General features: G+C 36.8%; 1 protein-coding gene across 3 annotated transcripts in view; it reads right to left on the bottom strand.

Annotated features, from left to right (window-relative positions):
• Window positions 1–20,532, bottom strand: part of RAD18 (RAD18 E3 ubiquitin protein ligase) — a 107,669-nt gene that overhangs the window by 57,167 nt on the left and 29,970 nt on the right. For all 3 annotated transcript variants that reach the window (XM_087866836.1, XM_087866835.1, XM_045808134.2), the window contains 3 exons: window positions 12,633–12,970; window positions 10,036–10,135; window positions 6,530–6,714 (listed from right to left, as the gene is read on the bottom strand). In XM_087866836.1, the coding sequence (XP_087722962.1) occupies window positions 6,530–6,714; window positions 10,036–10,135; window positions 12,633–12,970 (623 nt within the window). The remainder of the gene's footprint in view (window positions 1–6,529; window positions 6,715–10,035; window positions 10,136–12,632; window positions 12,971–20,532) is intronic.

Raw genomic sequence — 20,532 nt, 5'->3', positions numbered from 1 at the left:
AAATTACATAATTAATGTTAAAGGAGTCAATTCACTAAGAAATCCTAACATTCCTAAATGTGTTTGCACCTAGAAAAGTAATTAAAAATGAACAAGAACTTCTAGTTCTGAAGATGGACTAGACTCATTTCTCTTCTCATTTTTCATATTCTTCCTAAGTATAACTAAAACCCTTAGATGTAATATAATAATAGACAATTATAAGAGATCTCTGAAAAATAGGAGGAGGAAGACGGACTGGCTAAGGGTCTCAAAATGTAAGGAACAACACGATGGTGAGTTCCGTAGGCTTTCTCTTTATCTCTATATATCCCGGACTGGGCACTGGTAAAGCCTACAACCCAGAACCACCTATAGTCTCTCTCTCTCTCTCTCTCTCTCTCTCTCTCTCACACACACACACACACACACCTCCAAGAAACCGATTTTTTTTTCTAGCAAAGGATTATGAAAGGAGACCAAAAAACTTTTTGACAATACCTGACTTACTCCAATTAAACACTGCTGATGCTTCCTGCCCACTAAAGTACCATTAGAGAATAAGTGTAGAGTGTGGATTCCACTCTCCTTCTCCCCCCAGCAGTAACAGGAAGACTGGCGACAACTTTTTTCTTCCAGCAATATTGTGCCAGTAGAGACCTAGTGAGTAACCTAAACCTCTATCCCTCACCCACTAGTAGCAGGTAGCACCCTCATCCCCTAACTAGTGATTGGAATGACGATCTCAAAGAGAAAAAAACCTGAAGAAAAGCATCCTTTAAACGTACACGGCAAATCCTAAACACGCTCCTGATCCACTCACATGTGAAATATTCTAAAATTAATAGGCCAGGGACACCTGGGTGGCTGTCAGTTAAGCGTCTGCCTTTCTCTCAGGTCATGATCCCAGGGTTGAGTCCCGCATCAGGCTCCTTGCTCAGTGGGGAGCCTGCTTCTCCCTCTGCCTGTTGCTCCCCTTGCTTGTGCTCGCACTCTCTCTCTCAATCTGACAAATAAATAAATAAAAGCTTTGAAAAAAAATAAAATTAAGTTAATAGGCCAAAAGGTCTGCGAACTGAAGCACAGTATGGAATACCAGGTTTTCTGAGTGCCCTCCAGGTAGCAATTAAATGAAGCAGACCTGAACAACATTGCAAGAGCTCTGAAAACTAAACTGTCATTAGAACCATGGTACACAGAAGTAGGCCTGGATCTGCAAGCCAAACCTAAACAGAGTAACTGTCTGCTAAGTAAAATATTTAGAAAGGAGTTGGAATCTCATATTATAGGCAAAATGTCCAGGACACAATAAAAACACTTGTCAACTAAGAGGCAGGAAAATCATAACTTCAATGAGAAAAGGCAATTAACAGATGCTATCACTGAGATGACTCAAATCTTGAAACTATAGGATAAGAATTTCAAAGCTACCATCATAAAAATGCTTCAAGAGTACACTGGAATTTAAGAAACAAAACAAAGGATCATAGGGGAAGAGAGGAAAAAATAAAACAAGCCAAAACCAAAGAGGGAGACGAACCATAAGAGACTCTTAATCATAGGAAACAAACTGAAGGTTGCTGGAGGGGAGGAGGGTGAGGGGATGGGGTAACTGGGTGATGGACATTAAAGAGGGCAGGTGATGTAATGAGCACTGGGTGTTATATAAGACTGATGAACCACAGGCCTGTACCTCTGAAACCAATAATACATTATATGTTAATTAAGTGAATTTAAATTTAAAAAATATTTTTAAAAATGCTTCAAGGGTAATTAGGAGCACTCTCAAAAGGAAATAAAACTGCTACTGTATGTAATATTGTTATGACAGCCAGTGGTCCATTATAAAAATATATCTTCTTAAAGTAGTTTCAATGTTACATTTAAGTTTTTAATGTCTTATACTTGGAAGGGACAACTAAGTAACAACAACAATTAGAAACAAAGTGAAACAAATGAACTCCACTGTATTTCAGTAAAAAATCAAGTCATAATGAAGAAAGAGAAAAAGGAAATTATGAACACATACTTGACTACATACCCTGAGTCCAACAAAGGGAGGAGGGGAGAGGAAGTCTGGAAAGAGAACTAGAAAATATCCTGAATTCTTTCTTATAGGTAGGTCTGTTTTGTAGTGGTGTAGTTAGTACAGATGAAGAAATTCTGAAACTATTTTAGATGTGCTATAGAATTGAACAAATTGTAAATGTGCTGATGCTATTGAAGGGAGGATCTCCCAGTGGGGGGAAAAAAGAGAAATATAAATATGTAAGAGAAAAAGGCAAAGAACTCCGTGGGGTTGGACTATAAGCCCAGCATGTTCTCATGATTTCTAATGCATATAAGTGTAAATGGACTTACATGTGTGCATACATATATAGCACACAGGCATACATGCATCATGAGATACCACTACATATCCAACAGAATGGCTAAAATTAAGAAGACTGAAAATACTAAGTGTTGACAAGGAAGTGGAGCAAGTGAATCTCTTCATAAAATGAAAAATAGCGTAGCCATTTAAAAACAAAGCTCAGGGGTGCCTGGGTGGCGCAGTCGTTAAGCGTCTGCCTTTGGCTCAGGGAGTGATCCTGGCATTCTGGGATCGAGCCCCATATCAGGCTTCTCCGCTATTAGCCTGCTTCTTCCTCTCCCACTCCCCCTGCCTGTGTTCCCTCTCTCACTGGCTGTCTCTCTCTGTCATATTAATAAATAAAATCTTTAAAGGGGGAATGAAACATGAGAGACTATGGACTATGAGAAACAAACTGAGGACTTCAGAGGGGAGGGGGGTGGGGGAATGGGATAGACCGGTGATGGGTAGTAAGGAGGGCACGTATTGCATGGTACACTGGGTGTTATACACAACTAATGAATCATCGAGCCTTACATCGGAAACTGGGGATGTACTGTATGGTGACTAACATAATATAATAAAAAATCATTAAAATAGAAAAAATAAATAAATAAATAAATAAATAAATTTCTCAAACACTTGCCAAAAAAAAAAAATAAATAAAATAAAATAAAATCTTTAAAAAAAATAAATAAATAAAATAAAATAAAAATAAAAAATAAAAAACAGCTCAGCAATTTCTTTATTTTTAAGTATACACTTACCATATGACCCAGTAATTCTACTCCTGGGTATTTATCCAAGAAAAATGAAAACATATGACTATATAAAGATATGCAAGCCCTTGTTCATCACAGCTTTATCCATAATAGCCAAAAACTAAAACACTGCTTGACAATAAAAATGACTGAACTACTGATAAATACAAAAACACGGATAAAATTCAAGAGCACTGCACTAAGTGAAAGAAGCCAGATATAAAAGACTACATAATGTACAATATGTATAACTCCCATTTGTTTGGCATTTTAGAAAAGGCAAAACCATAGAAACATAAAATATCAGTATATCCCAGGGCCTTAGTGTAAGGAGGAGGGAAATGATTACGAAAGGGCAGAAGAATTATGGGTAAGAAAATGTTCTATATTTTGACTGAAATGATAGTTAAATGACTATGCATACATTTGTCAAAACTCATCTAACTGTACACTGTAAGAGGATGAATTATAGGAACACCTGGGTGGCACAGTCAGTTGAGCTCCAACTCATGGTTTCAGCTCAGGTCATGATCTCAGGGTCATGAAATCGAGCCCCTCGTGGGGCTCCGCGCTTGGTGTGGAGTCTGCTTCAGACTCTCGCTCCCTCTCCCTCAGCCCTTCCCTGCTGCACTCTCCCTCTCTTTCTCAAATAAACAAATCTTTAAAAAATAAAAATAAAAAATGAAAGGATGATTATACATCAATTTTTAAATGCACACATAAAAAGTGAATAAGTAGCAAGTGGCTGGATACAAGACAATGCATAAAAATTAGTTACATTTTTACATACGAATGACAAAAAATAAAAACTGACATTTTAAAATAAGACACCATTTACGACTGCATCAAAAACATCAAATACCTATGAATAAGTCTTTTTAAAAAAACCCTTCATATTGAAGACTATAAAACTTTACTGCCAGAAATGAAAAACAACTAAAGGGATAAACCAAATTCAAGGACTGAAAGACTCGAATAGTGTACAGATATCAACTTTGACACCAAATTGATCTACAGATTCAACACAGTCCCAATCAAAATCCAAGCAGATTTTAGATTCTTGATGAAATTTTGCAAGCTTATTCTAAAATTTACATGGAAATCCAAAGGGCCTAGAAAAGCCAAGGCAATCTCAAAAAACAAAACTAGAGGAACTACATTGCCAGGCAGCAAGATCTATCATAAATTACTCATAAAGTAATTAAGACAACATACTACTGACAGAAGGATATATGTGACTTAATGGAACAAAACAACGCCCAAGACCTACACATATCCATTACCTGATTCTCAGTTAAGACGTACTGACAATTCAGCGGGGAAAGGACGGGGTTTATAGATGGTGATGCATTGATTGGCTACCCATATGGAAAAACAGGAGAATCTTGCCCTTACCTCACAACATTTGCTAAAATAGATTCCAGATAAATTACAGGTCGAAATGTAAAAGCAAAAACAATAAAGCTCTTAGAAGAAAACAAAAGACCCTCCTAACCTTGTAGTAGGCAAGGACATAAAAGCACTATCCAAAGGAAAAGTGCAAAAGATTAAATAGTACAAGAACTTGTACTTTTTGGATGAAGTCATTTAAGAGAGTGAAAAGGTAAATGAAAGAAGAGATTAGATACATATATCCGGCAAGATCTATACACAGAAAATTTCATGCACTCCCACAAATAAGTAAGGAAAAAAAAGGATACACAGCATAAAAAAATTGGTCATAATGCTTAAATGGATATTTCACCAAAGAGGATATCTAGATGGTCAATAAGCATATAAAAATGTGCTAAACGTGGGGTGCCTGGGTGGCTCAGTCGGTTAAGCTTCTACCTTCAGCTCAGTTCACGATCTCGGGGGCCTGGGACTGAGCCCCGCATCGGGCTCCTTGCTCAGTGGGGAGTCTGCTTCTCCCCCCTACTTCTACCTCTCCCCCCACCACCACTCGTTCTCTCTCTCTGATAAATAAATAAAAATCTTTAAAAAAAAATGTGCTAAACATGTAAGTCACTGGGGAAATGCAAAGTAAAACCATAATGAGATACTACCAAGGATCCACCAGAATGGCCAAAAAGGAAAAATGACAATACTGATATTGTCACGGATGTGAAAAAACTGGAACTCTCAGACCCTCCTGACAAAAGTGCACATTGGTAGAAATGAAAACAAGAAAAGAAGAAAAGGTAAAAAAAAGAATTAAATGGGGGGGGAAGCACCTGATACTGAGTTTTCGGCTAGATCCATGAAAACTGAAGAGCTGCAGAAATAAAACTATATATATATATAAAATCTCCAAAAAATACGTGTGCCTAGGTGCACCAAGACATATAAAGGATTACTCACAGCAGCATTATTCTTAAGAGCCAAAGAGTAGAAAAATCCAAATGTCCCTCAACTACTGAATGGATAAATAGTATGAAATGCTTATAAAATGGAATACTGTCTACAGCAACAAAAATGAAAATATCACACCTGCACATGAAAACATGGATGAATCTTCTGAACATAATGTTGCACAAATGAAGCCACACTCAAAAGAATACATAAGCTATTTATTATTCTGTTTACATAAAGATAAAATACAGGCAAAAACAGACAAAATGAATAATTCCTGGTGTTAGAAGTCAAGATGGTGGTCACCTATGAGAATGAAGGGGGTAGTGACTGGAGGTGGGGAGCGCAGGGGCTTTTGGGAAGCTGGTTCTGATCTGAAAAGCAGTTACAAAGGTATTTTCCCTTTGGGAAATTTACTGTGATAATTCACCAAAAAATACAATTTGTATATTTTTCTGTTTACATTATACTTCAGTTTTTTAAAAATTAGGCAATTCTTTATATTCTAATAATTCAAAGAACTCCAAAATATGTGTGTGGTTCAAAGAAACAGGACAAACCATTAAATAGTGTGTATATAATGCTAACATTTTACCAAACAATAATCAAGGACACGTTTGTGTATAATTAATAATCATAATGATAACATATATTGAATAATAACCACTTTTTAAGGTATGGTGCTATGCACTTTTCATTCATTCCTTTCAAAAACACTATGCAGTATGCAGTATTATAAACCTTATGGATGATAAAACTGAGATAATGAGTAACTGGCCCACAGTCTCCTGGTCATAAAGCTGCAAAACTGGGATTATAACCCTGGCTCTCTAGATCAACTCTTCATCCCATGCTATCTCTAGAAAGATATACAAAAGAAACCAGCAGCCATGGCTGCCTCTGAGAAGGGAATAGTGACTGAGAGATCGGCTGAGACAAAGACTCATCAGAGTATACTCTAGGTACCTTTTGAAGGAATACATCTGCATGTCTCATCTATTATCAAAATTGTATTTATTAAAATTTTTTTCTATGACTTATAATCCCTGAGCTACACAAAACTGCTTTATCCAGAAAACAAGAACTCATTACTTTATTAGTTTACCTGATTTAGGATGCAAAGCATCGCACTGGGCATTGTACATGTGTACAAATTCTTGGTGCCTTTTAATGAGCTGTTGTTTATTTCCTTGAATAGATAATCCATGCTGTCTTAGCTTTTTCTTTAAATCACGATCTGAGAGCAAGTTATATACAGTTTTGGGCAGAGGCTTCCTTTTGTGAACAGAACTAAAAAGGGGGGAAAAAAGAGATCACTTAGAATTACTGTGAATTATCAAATGCTCCTCACATAAAACAGTTAATTTGCCTTCTGATGGAGTACCAGTGTGACTGGGAAAATAGCAGAACCATTAAGATAAAAATGAGAAAGAGAAAAAGAATTAAATTTGCAAATAAGGTTGACAGTGTTGGACATGATGCATCTCAGATGCATCATTCAGATACCGGGGTCTAGTGGCAGCCAACCTTAGAGAAACACAGGTCTCAGAAAGAGGTCAGACCTAAGGACGCAGACCCGGGACGCCCATGGAAGGCTTGTGCACTAAATGCCGTGAGAACCTCATTTCAGAATCACACTTACATAGACTTCCTCAATTCTCCACTGCTTTAAAGCGTGTTTGTCCTAAAATGTGCCCATGGTTTCCATGCAAGATCTCTGCAAAAACTGTCACCTCGGATGATCAGAGTAAAAACACTATTGAGATTCAGACTACAGACTTAAGAGTATAGCTGTTTTAGAAAAAGTGCCCATCCACAGGCAAAACTGCCCCCTCAAAGTGGAGGCAATCATTGTCCAAAAGCTCTAGATTAAGTAAAAGATGTATTGGGATGGTTAGCTTTACCCAATTCATTACTGCCAATGAAAAAAGAGTTCTGAAAGTTGACAGGTAGATAATATTCTTATGGCATCATCTTCAAAGAACATGACTGAAAACAAAAGCAAGAAATACAAGAGGGTTTTGTTCTCTTCAACTTCAATTAATTATATTAACAAATATATAAGGATTACAAGTATACTAGCAAAACCACCACCTGGCTCTTCATTCTATTTATATAATTAATACGCTGACAAGCACTAAGCTACAATTTAATATAGCAAAGCCCTATTAAATGACTTTCTTCTGCTCCCTCCAAAAAAACAGTTAATAAACATTACTTCTTAAAATGGAATAGAAGTCAAGCTACCTAAGGGTATCAATGACTTGAGACAATTTTATAAACAGGAACTCCTTAGTGAGCGTTAATCTACTTAATCTGATTATAATCTAGCTCTCTGAGTACATTACTTGGCTCAACACCATGGCAATTAAGTGCTTAATAAATATGCATTCAAAGTAGTCATTACAATTCCAATATTTCAAAATTAAAATACCAAAGTTTCCAGTAAAAGTTCATAAGCATTTGAAAGTAAACAGTGTATCCAAAGAACCCAAGATTTTACAAAGGACTTGCATATAACTAGTTTGCCTTCAAGGCCATGCTACCCGAACTGGAGTGAATCTTGGAATCACCAAGAGAGTTTATTAAATTGCAGATTCTTGGTCATGGCTCCATACCACCTCCCAATTCTGATTACATTCTGAAGTGGAGACCTGAAATCTATGTTAACAAGCTTCTATGGGGTATACCTGATATAAATGGCCCAAAGACTATATACTGAGAGAAACAGTACAATTGAATATATGTAGACTGAAAATAACCAAACATTTTTCTACCAAACAACAGTATCATTCCGTAAATTATTTTTTATGCCTTATCAATAATGTCTAAAAGCCAGAGATAACTACTTAACTGTAGAAAGACCTACAAACCCTCAAGAGAATACATTTTACTGAAAACTGCCCAGTGGGCTCTACAAGACAGGTAAGATTACAGCTAAATAAAATCATAATGGGTAGCAAGAGCTGAAGCATTTTGTAGAGTTTATACAAGCACACTGCGAGGGACAGTTCATTAAGTCTGTATCTAAAACATTTATTTTTGGGGCGCCTGGGTGGCGCAGTCGTTGGGCGTCTGCCTTTGGCTCAGGGTGTGATCCCGGTGCTCTGGGATCGAGCCCCACATCAGGCTCCTCCACTAGGAGCCTGCTTCTTCCTCTCCCACTCCCCCTGCTTGTGTTCCCTCTCTCGCTGGCTGTCTCTCTCTGTCAAATAAATAAATAAAATCTTTAAAAAAATAAAAAATAAAACATTTATTTTATCAAGGATAGACAATTAAACTGATGACTTTGAAATTCGAATGGAAAACTGTACTATTCACTGGCATTTACGATGAAAAGCACCAGCAGAAATCAACAATTTCTATCCAGAATTTTAAAATATGAAGGCTGACAGATGATTCCCAAAACATGAAGATAACACTGGTCCTTCTTCCATGATGTAGTGAAAGTGAGTAGTGCATTTAAGGGTCCTCAGAATCTGAAGACATCAAAAGGAAGAATATTCTTTGAATCAACTCTGATACGATTCTACATAGAATGGGTTATAAGGGTTGTCACCCCTATCAAGGAAATGGCCTGTCAGGGTATTGCAGATAAAATGTTCTAAATGTCACAGTATCTTTTATGTGACCAGACCCCAGGACCAGGCTGTAACTAAAGAGAAATGCAGCTCACTGATCCCCAAAGCTTATCTTTGCCAATTAATTTTGTAAGATGTAAATTATTAGGATAAAAAGGTTTTGGGGTCAAGGGGCGCCTGAGCGCCTCAGTCCATTAAACATCTGCCTTCAGCTCAGGTCATGATCTCAGGGTCCTGGGATGGAGCCCCACAGCGAGCTCCCTGCTCAGTGGGGAGTCTGCTCCCTCTGCCCCTCCCCCTGCTCATGCTCTCTAATAAATAAAATCTTTAAAAAAAAAAAGATTTTGGGGTCAAACAAATGTAGTAATTATAGGATTAAACAAAATCCACAATTACCTTTGATACAGGACTTCTCAGAGCCTTCAATACACTAACTAGTATAGTGAATCTTTCCCTAAGATACACGATATGTAGTGCTTCTAAACTGCAAGACAGAGCAAATGGCGGGACTACAGTATTCCAAGGAGCAGGGTCTGGAACCACTATCGGAATTTGAACTTAATTATGTATGGATGAGTATGTCTTTGGATAAACTGACAGAACGAAATGCATTAGAAGAAATAAAACAGATGCATCTAGGAAAAGAACAGTCCAAGCAAGAGTTGCAATGCTGATTGCTTAATACTCAAGGAGAAAATGCTCAGCCTCTATACCTGAAACTCATTCCTCAGGAAGAAACATTTCTTTTGTTTTTCTTTTTCTTTTTTTTTTTTTTAAGTGGGCTCCATGCCCAATGTGGAGCCTGAACTCAGGACCCTGAGACTGAGAGTCACATGCTCTACTAACTGAGCCAGCCAGGCATCCCAGGAAGGAGCATTTATAAGGAGAAATGCAGGTCACCAGATTCTCATGGCTTATGGGAAATAACCCTCAGGGTGAAGGAGACAGAATGGAAAAGGTAGCAAATAGTTCATAAAGCACAAGAAGTACCTTGCTAAAGTAGCTCAATGATTATGCTTAACTTTCTTACCTTCTGAGGCTTTCCTTCTTCTCCTCCCGTGTTAAACAGCTGTCTAAGTGCTTATTAATGTGATTTTCTGGAATACTAACCCCGCAAACAGGACAATCCACTGTATTTTTTAAAAAGAGAAAGAGAGACTTTATTATTTACATAAAGGGCAAAAATAATGTATAACCTGTGATCTTTCAGCAATTAAAATAATGCATTTAGAAAAGCAGAAGAGAAAAAGAATGACACCTCAGGGCAACAGAACTGGGAGAGACTGTTCACTAAGTAATGGCTAAACTGTGGTAAGTCACATAATTAGAATCCAAGGCCTACAGGAAGAGATTGCAAAGAAGTCCGGAGATTCATTCATTAGAAAATGCTTTGGTTAAGTCTTTTCTACTGAGGTGTGACCAACCTACAGAACTAATCTTAAGTTTTCCCATCTTAGGAGCCGTTCATACGGGAGCAACTGTAACAACATGAATAAGATACGCCTGGCTGGGGACGGGAGGATATGCAAAGCTAAACTGAAGCATTTGTTGGTTTGGGCCAACTACTGTTCAAATTAGCAATGGTTACAAATTTGATAATTTAGCTCTCATTTGTAAATAGAAATGTAGTGTTGCCATTAGGAATCACAATCATTCTCAAACTGTTTGTCGAGGTTGCAGAGAATTGTGGAAAAATCTTGGGGCCCAGAGGCCACCATGATAAAGGCAGGGATGAAGCAGAAGGTCAGGCCCTCGATTTCTACTTCAATGGAGCAAGGCCAATTTTATCTAATGTGTTCTAGTTCATGGTAAGATTTCATTTGAAAAAACTGTTCTGCTGGGGGAAAAAAGTTAACTATCAAGCTAAAAACACTACAACAAGAACTGTCAGTTGATAGTTGACAAAAGGTACAGTAGAAAATCAAGATTCACATGTCCTTACAAAATTTATTTTTTTACGATTTTATTTATTTGACAGAGAGAGAGAGATAGTGAGAGAGTGAGCACACGAGCAGGGGCAGAGGGAGAGGGAGAGGGAGAAGCAGGCTTCCCTGCTGAGCAGGGAGCCTGATGCGGGGCTCAATCCTAGGACCCTGGGATCATGACCTGAGCCAAAGGCAGATGCTTAACCAACTGAGCCACCCAGGTGCCCCTCCTCACAAAATTTAAACCCTTAAGTGCTAATATGCTAACTTCAACCTAAGTTTAATAACCACTAATAGCGGGGCACCTGGGTGGCTCAGTGGGGTGAGAATCTGCCTTTGGCTCAGGTCATGATCTCAGGGTCCTGGAATAGAGCTCAGCAGGGAATCTGCTTCTCCCTCTCCCTTTCTGCCCCTCCCTACCTTTGTACTCTCTCGTGCATGCTCTCTCTCTCTCCCTCTCCCTCAGATAAATAAATAAAATCTTTTAAAAAACTAAAATAAACATCCACTAATTGCCCTGCACTGTGTGTGATGTGGGTGTACCAAAGATGTCTAAGACATAGTTTCTGCCTAAAAGGTGCTCTGAACTTTACAGGTAAGAGGAGACATAGAAACAGGTTAAACAAGCTGACCAATTCATCAAAAAAGCAAACTATACACAAAATAGTCCAGAAAACAAGTTCTGTTAACACTTTCGTGATGTGAGATGGTCAAAACTGTCTAACATAACTAAAGAATGGTTAGGAGTTGGATAGAGTCTAGAAAGGTAAAACAGGGGTCAGCAAAACTTTTTTTTTTTTTTTTAGAGCGAAAGCGTGCACATGAGTGAGCATGGGGGTGGGGTGGATCTCAAGCAGGCTGCCTGCTGAGCACAGAGCCCAACACAGGGCCAGATCTTACACCCCTGATATCATGACCTGAGCCCAAATCAAGACTTGGATGCTTAACCAACTGAACCAGCCAGGTGCCCCAGCAAACCTTTTTGGCTGAGGGACAGGTAGTGCAGATTTTAGGCTCTGCAGGCTACATGGTCTGTTATATTAACACTCTGTTATACTAACCACTGCCATGGAACATGAAAGCATTAATAAACAGTATGTCAACAAATGGGTGTGGCTATTTTCTGCTAAACTTTTACTTACAAAAATATGTGTAAAGCCAAATTTGGCCTGCAACTTGTAGTTTTTCCGATCTCTGGGTGTATTCAAGGAATAATGGGAAGGATCAGTTTGGCTACTGCAGAAGGATTTTTGAGACGGAGAGGTAAGAAAGAAGGTCAGACATCTAAGGGAGGGGTCAAACTGTCTATGGCTATAAATGCCAGTCAGAACAGCTTGGCAGTGTTCAAAGAGGGGTATAAGAAGATAAAAGGAGCTCGTTAAGATTAAACTGGAACTGATGTGAAAGATGAGGAGGGAGATTAAAAGCTGAAAAATAGAAAGCTACTGCCATAGTTAAAATATGAGCTCATTAAAATTGCTTCATTTTTCCAGCAATCAGCCTGAATTCCTATTCTCTGAGAGAGAAAGAGTATAAAAATATCTTGCAGCACTGCCTACATCAATTTCTGAGACTGTTATGTGAAATTTGGTTTGTCCTTTCCCATTCCATCCCCCTCAAGATGCTTATTTATTCTCAGGTCATATGGGATAAAAAGATTTCCATTAAGTGAGAAAATACATATATGAAAATACCTTCCTACCTTTGGTAACCTGTTTCAAAGTTGATGTAGAAGGTGTCTCAGGAACATGAGTATTAACAGAACACGAAGCTGCCTTTTCTACAGAAGGTGTCTCTTTGGTCTTCGAAGAAGTGCTCACCTCTTTCTGAGGGACGAATTTACTCTCATTCTCTTTTATCAACAACTCTGATGTGGAACCACCAGTTTCTCTGATCAAGAAATTCTCCATTAACTTGCTTCCTTGCTTTAAAGAATGTCTGAAGGCTACAGGAGTGTGTACTTTGGCAGCAAGGTTCTTTGAGGAGGAGGAAGCAGGAGATATGGGTGGTGATTCCAAGGAAAACTGCAACAGATGATTCCTTGAAGCACAAAAAACACAATGGATAATGAAGATGTCAAGTTATATACAATAAGTTAACTGACATAAGCTGTTTACCCAATTAACCCTTGCTTCTGTGAAATACAGAACTTTCTCCATAATGACAACCAAACCAAATCTGACTTAAAAAGCAGTTAATCTTTTATAAAGGAAAATGGAGATACTTCAGAATCTGGCCATGAAGAATACCTGGTATGAGACTTACTCTCCAACCATACATAACTTAAAAATCTGAACAAAACATACAAAACAAATGTTTACAGCATAGATTATAATCAATACGAGGCTGCAGTCACTGAAAGAAAAGAGAAACATGAGGTGATCCAACATTCCCCCAAGAATTTCCCCTGGAAGCATCTTCTTGGAGTTAGGTATTGAAATGAAGTCCAAAGAGAGACCAGAGGGAAGAGAGATCAGAGTTCCAAGCAAAGATGGCTAGGATTAGAGGGACAGGGTACTGGACGGGGGGTACCCACAGAAAGAGAACCCCAAAAATCTGCACAGAAATTCTCATCCATTCCTGATCATCTCCAGGGCTGCAAAAGCCTAAGACAGAGAGAGAACAAGAGAACCTCATAGGAAGCACATGCTGAGAATCTGAGATTCCCAAGGTCAGTGCTGAAAAGTTGCTGGAGTTTGAGCTCAGCCAAATTGGAAAGATCTTGGTATCCCAGTCATTCAGTTGAAACCCCACAAAGGCCACACCTTAGGAAAAAGGAACATACTCTGGGAATATAAAACATTAATAAAACAAACCCAACAAAAAACTAAATAAGGCCCTAACAGAACAAAAGTGAAGAGCTGGTGGGAAGCCTGGAAGCCCCAGTCAGTTAACCATCTGACTCTCAATTTCAGCTCAGGTCTTGATCTCAGCATGGTGAGTTAAAGCCTCTCATTGGGCTCCACACCAGGCACGGAGCCTACTTAAAAAAAAAAAAAAAAAAAAGAGTGAAGAGCTGGTAATTTAGCCACCTGTTGGAACAGAATCCAACATCGTTTAAAGGAAGATAATTCACAATCTCTGTAACATTTCATCAAAACCCATTTAAAAATGACTAGACACGCAAAGCAGCAAGAAATCAGCCACTAATCAAAAGATGAAATAGTCAATGGAAGTAGATCCAGAGGTGATCCAAAGAGTGGCAATAGAAGGACTTCAAGATACCTATGATGACTATTAAAGAAAAAAGATGAAAAAAACAAATGAATAAAAAGATAGCATACTGTTGGGGGAATTAAAATCCATCCCAAAAAGGATAAACAAAGAAAATAAAACATAGGCATATATTAATCAAACTGTTAAAAAATGAAAGAGAGAAAATCTTGTACACAACCAGAAAAAAAATAAGACATGCTACTTCTAAGGCAAGGTTTCTCGACCTCAGCACTACTGAATCAGATGCTTTTTTGCTGTGAAAAACTGTTCCGTGTATTGTAGGAATGTCAGTAGCATACACCCCACTGTGGGGTTAAGACAACCAAAACCTAACCAAACATTACCAAATGTCCCCCGGGGGAGGGGTAAAGGGAAGGTAAAATCACTCCCAGCTGAGAACCAGTGCTCTTGGGGGACCTGGGTGGTGCAGTCGTTAAGTGTCTGCCTTTGGCTCAGGGCGTGATCCCAGCGTTCTGGGATCGAGCCCCACATCAGCCTCCTCTGCTAGGAGACTGCTTCTTCCTCTTCCACTCCCCCTGCTTGTGTTCCCTCTCTTGCTGGCTGTCTGTGTCAAATAAATAAATAAAATCTTAAAAAAAAAAAAAAAAAAAAAGAACCAGTGCTCTAAGAAACAACAAAAACATTACTGACTTCTCAACAAACACAATGAAAGCAAGAAGGTAACAGAATGACGTCATGACATCTTTATAAAGCAAAACTACCAAGAGTTCTATTTCCATTGAAAATAGTGTTCTAGGGTGTCTGGGTGGCTCAGACAGTTAAGCATCTGCCTTCGGCTCAGGTCATGATCCCAGGGTCCTGGGATCAAGTCCTGCATCAGGCTCCTTGCTCAGTGGGGAGTCTGTTTCTCCCTCTGCCTCTGCCTCTCTGTCTCTCATGAATAAATAAATAAAATCTTAAAAAAAAAAAAAAAAAAAGAAAGAAAATAGTGTTCTAAAGTGAAAGCAAAATACACTCTCAAACTAAGAAAAGCTAAGAAAATTCCTCAATGGCAGACAAGAAATACTACAAGAAATATTCTTCGGCTTAAGGGAAACAATTCTAGAGGGAAGCACAAAAATGTCAGCAAGAATCAACAGCTCCAGAAATGGCAAATATGTGGGTAAAAACAAAACTACTGACTTTTCAACAACACTAACAATGTCTTGTGGGATTTATAACATACATGAAAGTAAAATACATACAAAAACATAGCAAAAAAAGGGAGATTGAATAATATAAAATACTGTGAAGTTCTTGCATTGTTCAGGACAATGGAAGTACTAATTTAGGGTACACTATTATTAGCATGTATTTTGTCATTTTTTCAGTAAGGACTTAAAAGAGCGACACAGAGGTATAATGTAAAAACTAACAAAGAAAATAAAATATTAAAAATAGTCTTAATATTGAAGAGAATGGGCAGGAATAAAGAAATAATTTTTTTTAAAAAAAGGAACAAATGGAACAAAGAGCAAAAAGGAACAAAAAAACAAAAAGCAACATGGCAAACTGTAATCACGTTAAATGTAATAGATACATAGTCTGAAAGACAAAGATGGTCAGACTGGATTAAAAAATAAGATACAAAAGATGCAACTATATACTGTTTGAAAGAAAACACTTTAAATATAAAGACCCAGGAAGGGTAAAAATAAAAGGATGGGAAGAGATGTATCATGAAAACATGTACCATGTACTGATAAAAAGAAAGCTGATATGGCAACATTACTAACAGACAACATTAAGGCAAAAAGTATTATGAGACATAAAGAGGGACATCTCATTTTGACATTATAGTCAATTTAATTCAAAGCCATAAAATCATAAATTATATTCACTTAATAGCACAACTTCAAAATGTATAAAGCAAAAACTGACAGAAAAGGAGAAACAGCCCATTCACAACATTGTTTGGTTTAAATAATAGTGTGTATAAATCTAAACACATCTTTCTAACTAACAAAACAAAAATCAGTAAGAATACAGAATATCTGAACCAACCCAATTAATCAAATTGATGTAATTAACAAAAAATATTACATCTGACAAATGCAGAATACACATTCTTTTCGAGTATACATGGCATATTTACCAGCACAGACCACATTCTGGGCCATAAAGTAAATCTCAACAAATTTACAAGGAATGAAATAATTCAGTGTATCTACTCTGACCACTGTGAATCCACATGACACTCAGTAACAAAAAAATAACTAGACAATCTCCAAACTTTAAGAGACGCACTTAAGTGTGTTAAGCACCACACTTCTAAATAACCCTTTAGGTCAAAAACAATGCAAATTAGAAAATATTCTGAGCTGAATGACAACTTCGAGGTTTGCTAAAACAGTCTCTAGAAAACAATTAACAGCTTAATAGAAAAACTGAAAATCAACATTCTAAGCTTCCAACATAAAACATTAGGTAATGAACAGCAAATTATACCATAAGAAGTAAATAATAACAGATATTAATGAAATAGAAAATAAGAATATAAGAGGAAATGAGCAAAGTCAAAGCTGGTTCTTTGAAAAAAATTAATGAAATTAGTAAACCCCTGCCAAGACTGAACAAGAAAAAAAAAAGAAGTGAAAATGCAAACTACGAAAACAAAGACTTTTAAGGAGACATCATTACAAATCCAACAGAAATTAAAAGATAATAAGGGGATATTACGAATATTTTATATTAATGAAATCAAAATTTTAAATGAAATGGATAAATTTCTTGAAAAAGACTACTCATCAAAACTGCCAAAGGAAGAAACAGAAAATGTGAAGAGCAGTGTTATAAAGAAACCAAACTGTAATTAAAAACCTTCCTATAAAGAGAACTCCAGGCCCAGACGGTTTTGCTGCTAAATTCTACCAAATATTTATGGAAGAAATAATATCAATATTACACAAAATTATCCAGAAAAATAAAAAAAGAAGACTATTTCCCAGCTCATATTAAAGCCAGCATAACCTTGGTCACAAAACCTGACAAGCACATTGTAGGAAAATAAAATTATAGTCTAATAATATCTCAAATATAGACATAAAAATCATAAATGAAACATTAACAAATAAAATCTGGAGACAAATAAAAAAATATAATGCATCATAACCAAGTGGGATTTATTCCAGGAACACAAGTTGGTTTGCTATTTGAAAAATCAATGTAATTCACCACATTAGCAAAATAAAGGAGAAAAACTATACACTCATTACAGTAAATGCAGAAAAGCATTTGATAAAATTCAATACCCATTCATAATAAAAACACTTTAGAAAGCCAGGAATAGAAGGAAACTTTTTTTTTAAAGTAGGCTCCATGCCCAGCATGGAGCCCAACACAAGGCTTGAACTCATAAGCTTGAGATCAAGACCTGAGCAGAGATCAAGAGTCAGATGCTTAACTGACTGAGCCACTCAGGACCCCCAAAAGGAAACTTTTTTAATCTGATAAAAGATACTCTCAAAAAAAACTATGCTAATATTAGAGTCACTAGTAAAGTTTTGGATGCCTCCTCCTAAGATTGAAAACAAGACAAGGATATTTCTACTACCACTATGTCTCTTCAAATTGTACTGGAAGCTCTAGGTTTTTGGTAAGGGAAAAAAAATACACACACATACACACACACACATATATATACACACTTACATATATATATGCGCATATATACATATATATGTATATGTGTATATATATACATATACACACACACAACGCATATATATATATACACACACATACACACACACACAAATGGGAAAAAAGAAAACTTTTTATTTGCAGGTAACATGATTATGTCCATAAAAAATCAAAGACTTTACAGGTAACTAGAGTAAGTGAATTGTTGCAAGACCCTCGATGTAATATCAATTAACAAAAATTAATGCCTATATATTAGCAAACAGAAAATGAAATTTTAAAATAAACATCACTTGAAATACCATCAAAAACATTAAATACCTAAGAATAAATTTAACAGAAATGAGTAAAATTTATTATCTTGAAAACTACCAAATTTGCTGAGGGAAATTTTAAAAAGGCCTAAGTAAAGAAAATACCCTATGTACTAGAAAACTCAACAATGTTAACACGCCACTTTTCTCCACATTTATTTATAGATTCAATACGATTCCAATCAAAATAAAGGCAACTTTTTTGGGGGTGGAAATGATACATTCGTTCTAACATTTACATGGAAATCAAAGGCCCCAGAATAAGAGTAGGCTTAAAGGAAACCAAAGTAGAGTACTTATGCTACAGATGTTAAGAACTTAACGGCATAGCTACTGTATTAAAGACACTGTAGTATTAACTGAAAGAGACACAAAGAGAATGTGTCCAGAATTAGCCCAACACATGTAGTCACTTGATTTACAACAAAGGAGCCACTGCAATTTAGTGAATCTTCTTAATAAATGGTGCTGAAGCAACCGAGTATCTGTCGAGAAAAAAAATGAATCCTGACTCTTAACCTCCATCATACATAAAAATTAACTTGAATAGGTTCACAGGCCTACGTGTAAAAGCTAAAATTGTAACAATTCTAGGAAAAAAACATAGGAAAAATCTTTATGACCTGAGGTAGGCAAAGATTTTTTAGGCAAGATTTTTTTTTAAAAAGTAGTAATCATAAAAAAAGAGAGAGAGATAAAATGGACTTCGTTAAAATTAAAATGTCTATTCATCAAAAGACACCTTTAGAAAATGAAAAGGCAAGCCAGAGACAGAAAGAAAAAAAATACATATATATGACCAAAATACATAAAGAATCACAAATCAATAAGAAAAAAAACCAAACAATACCATTTCTAAAAATTGGAACAGATACTTCACCAAAAATATAAGAAGAGTAAATTAGTACACGAAAAGGTACACTAGTCATCAGAAAGTGCAAATTAAAACCACAATCATTACCATTTCACACCCAATAAAATGCTTACACAACTAAAAGGATTAATGTTACCAAATACCAAATACAGGATGTAGAGCAACTGAAATTCTCATTCTCTGCTAGTGGGGGTGGTCCAACCCAACTGGAAAACTGGCAATTTCTTATGATGTTCAATACACACCTTGCATATAAGCCAGCAATCCCATTCATAGACATGTACCCAAAAGAAATGAAATCGATGCCTGCACAAAGATTGCACACAAATGTTCACGGCAGCTTTTATCACGCTAGCCACAAACTGGAAATAATCCAAATTCATCAAGAGATGAATAGAAAAGCAAATTTTGCATATTCATACAACAGATACTACTCAGCAAAAAAGAATGCTTACTGATATAAGCAACAACAGACAAAAAAAGAGAGTATGTGAAACAAAAGAATAAATACTGTATGACTCCATTTAAATGCACCATAAGAACAACCTGTGATTAAAGAAACCTGAATGATGACTGTCTGGGGGGGTGAGGGAGGGAGTGACTAGAAGCAGAATAAGGCAGCTACGGTGATGGAAATGTTCTGTATCCTGACTGTGAAGGTAATTACACAGATGTATGCATAACCAAAATCCAATCACCAAATTCAAACTTACTCTATGTATTTCGCTATATGCAAATTTTATCACAGTTAAAAGAATCAAGAGATAATAAAAGTAAGACAATAATAATTTCAAAAATCTCACTGACATACTAACCAGGAAAGCTAAAATTACAATGATTGGAAAGACTTAAGTGTTGGTGAAGATGTGGAGCACATGGAACTCTTATATTTTGCTGGTAGTAGTGTACTGATTTTAATAATTTAAAAACTAGCTTTAAAGATACCAACAAATAAATGAATGCCTACTTTCTGATCTAGCAATTACACTTGTAGATATATGCCAAAAGAAATATACGCTAAAAGACATAAATAAGAATTTCAAAGCAGCAGTCTCTGGAATAACAAAAATCAGAAACAATCCAAATGTCTCCTGCTATTTCCACCACATCTGCAGTTATTTCCCTCTACTGAACTCTTAAACCCCTCAAAGTCATCCATGAGGGTTGGAATCAACTTCTTCCACACTGATGGCATCTACAATGGTGAATCCTTTCCGAAGGTTTTCAAATGACTTTACCTAGATCCATCAGAGGAATCGATATCTACAACAGCTACAGCCTTATAAAGCATATTTCTTAAATAATAAGACTTTAAAGTTGAAATCACTCCTTGATCCATGGGTTGCAGAATGGATGTTGTGTTAGCAGGCACAAAAACATTAATCTCATACATCCCCATTGGAGCTCTTGGGTGACCAGTACATTGTCAATGAGCATAACCATATTATAAACAGATGTCATCCAGGCTCTGTTGTTCCATTCACAGAGCACAGGCAGGGTAGATTTAGCATCATTCTTCAGGGCCCTGGGATTATCTGCATGCTAAATGAGCCCTG

This window comes from Ursus americanus, chromosome 14, assembly GCF_024610735.1.
Source record: "Ursus americanus isolate L20-20 chromosome 14, mUrsAme1.1.p, whole genome shotgun sequence".
Classification (NCBI taxonomy): Eukaryota; Metazoa; Chordata; class Mammalia; order Carnivora; family Ursidae; genus Ursus; species Ursus americanus.
This window is presented reverse-complemented; position numbering and strand designations above follow the sequence as displayed.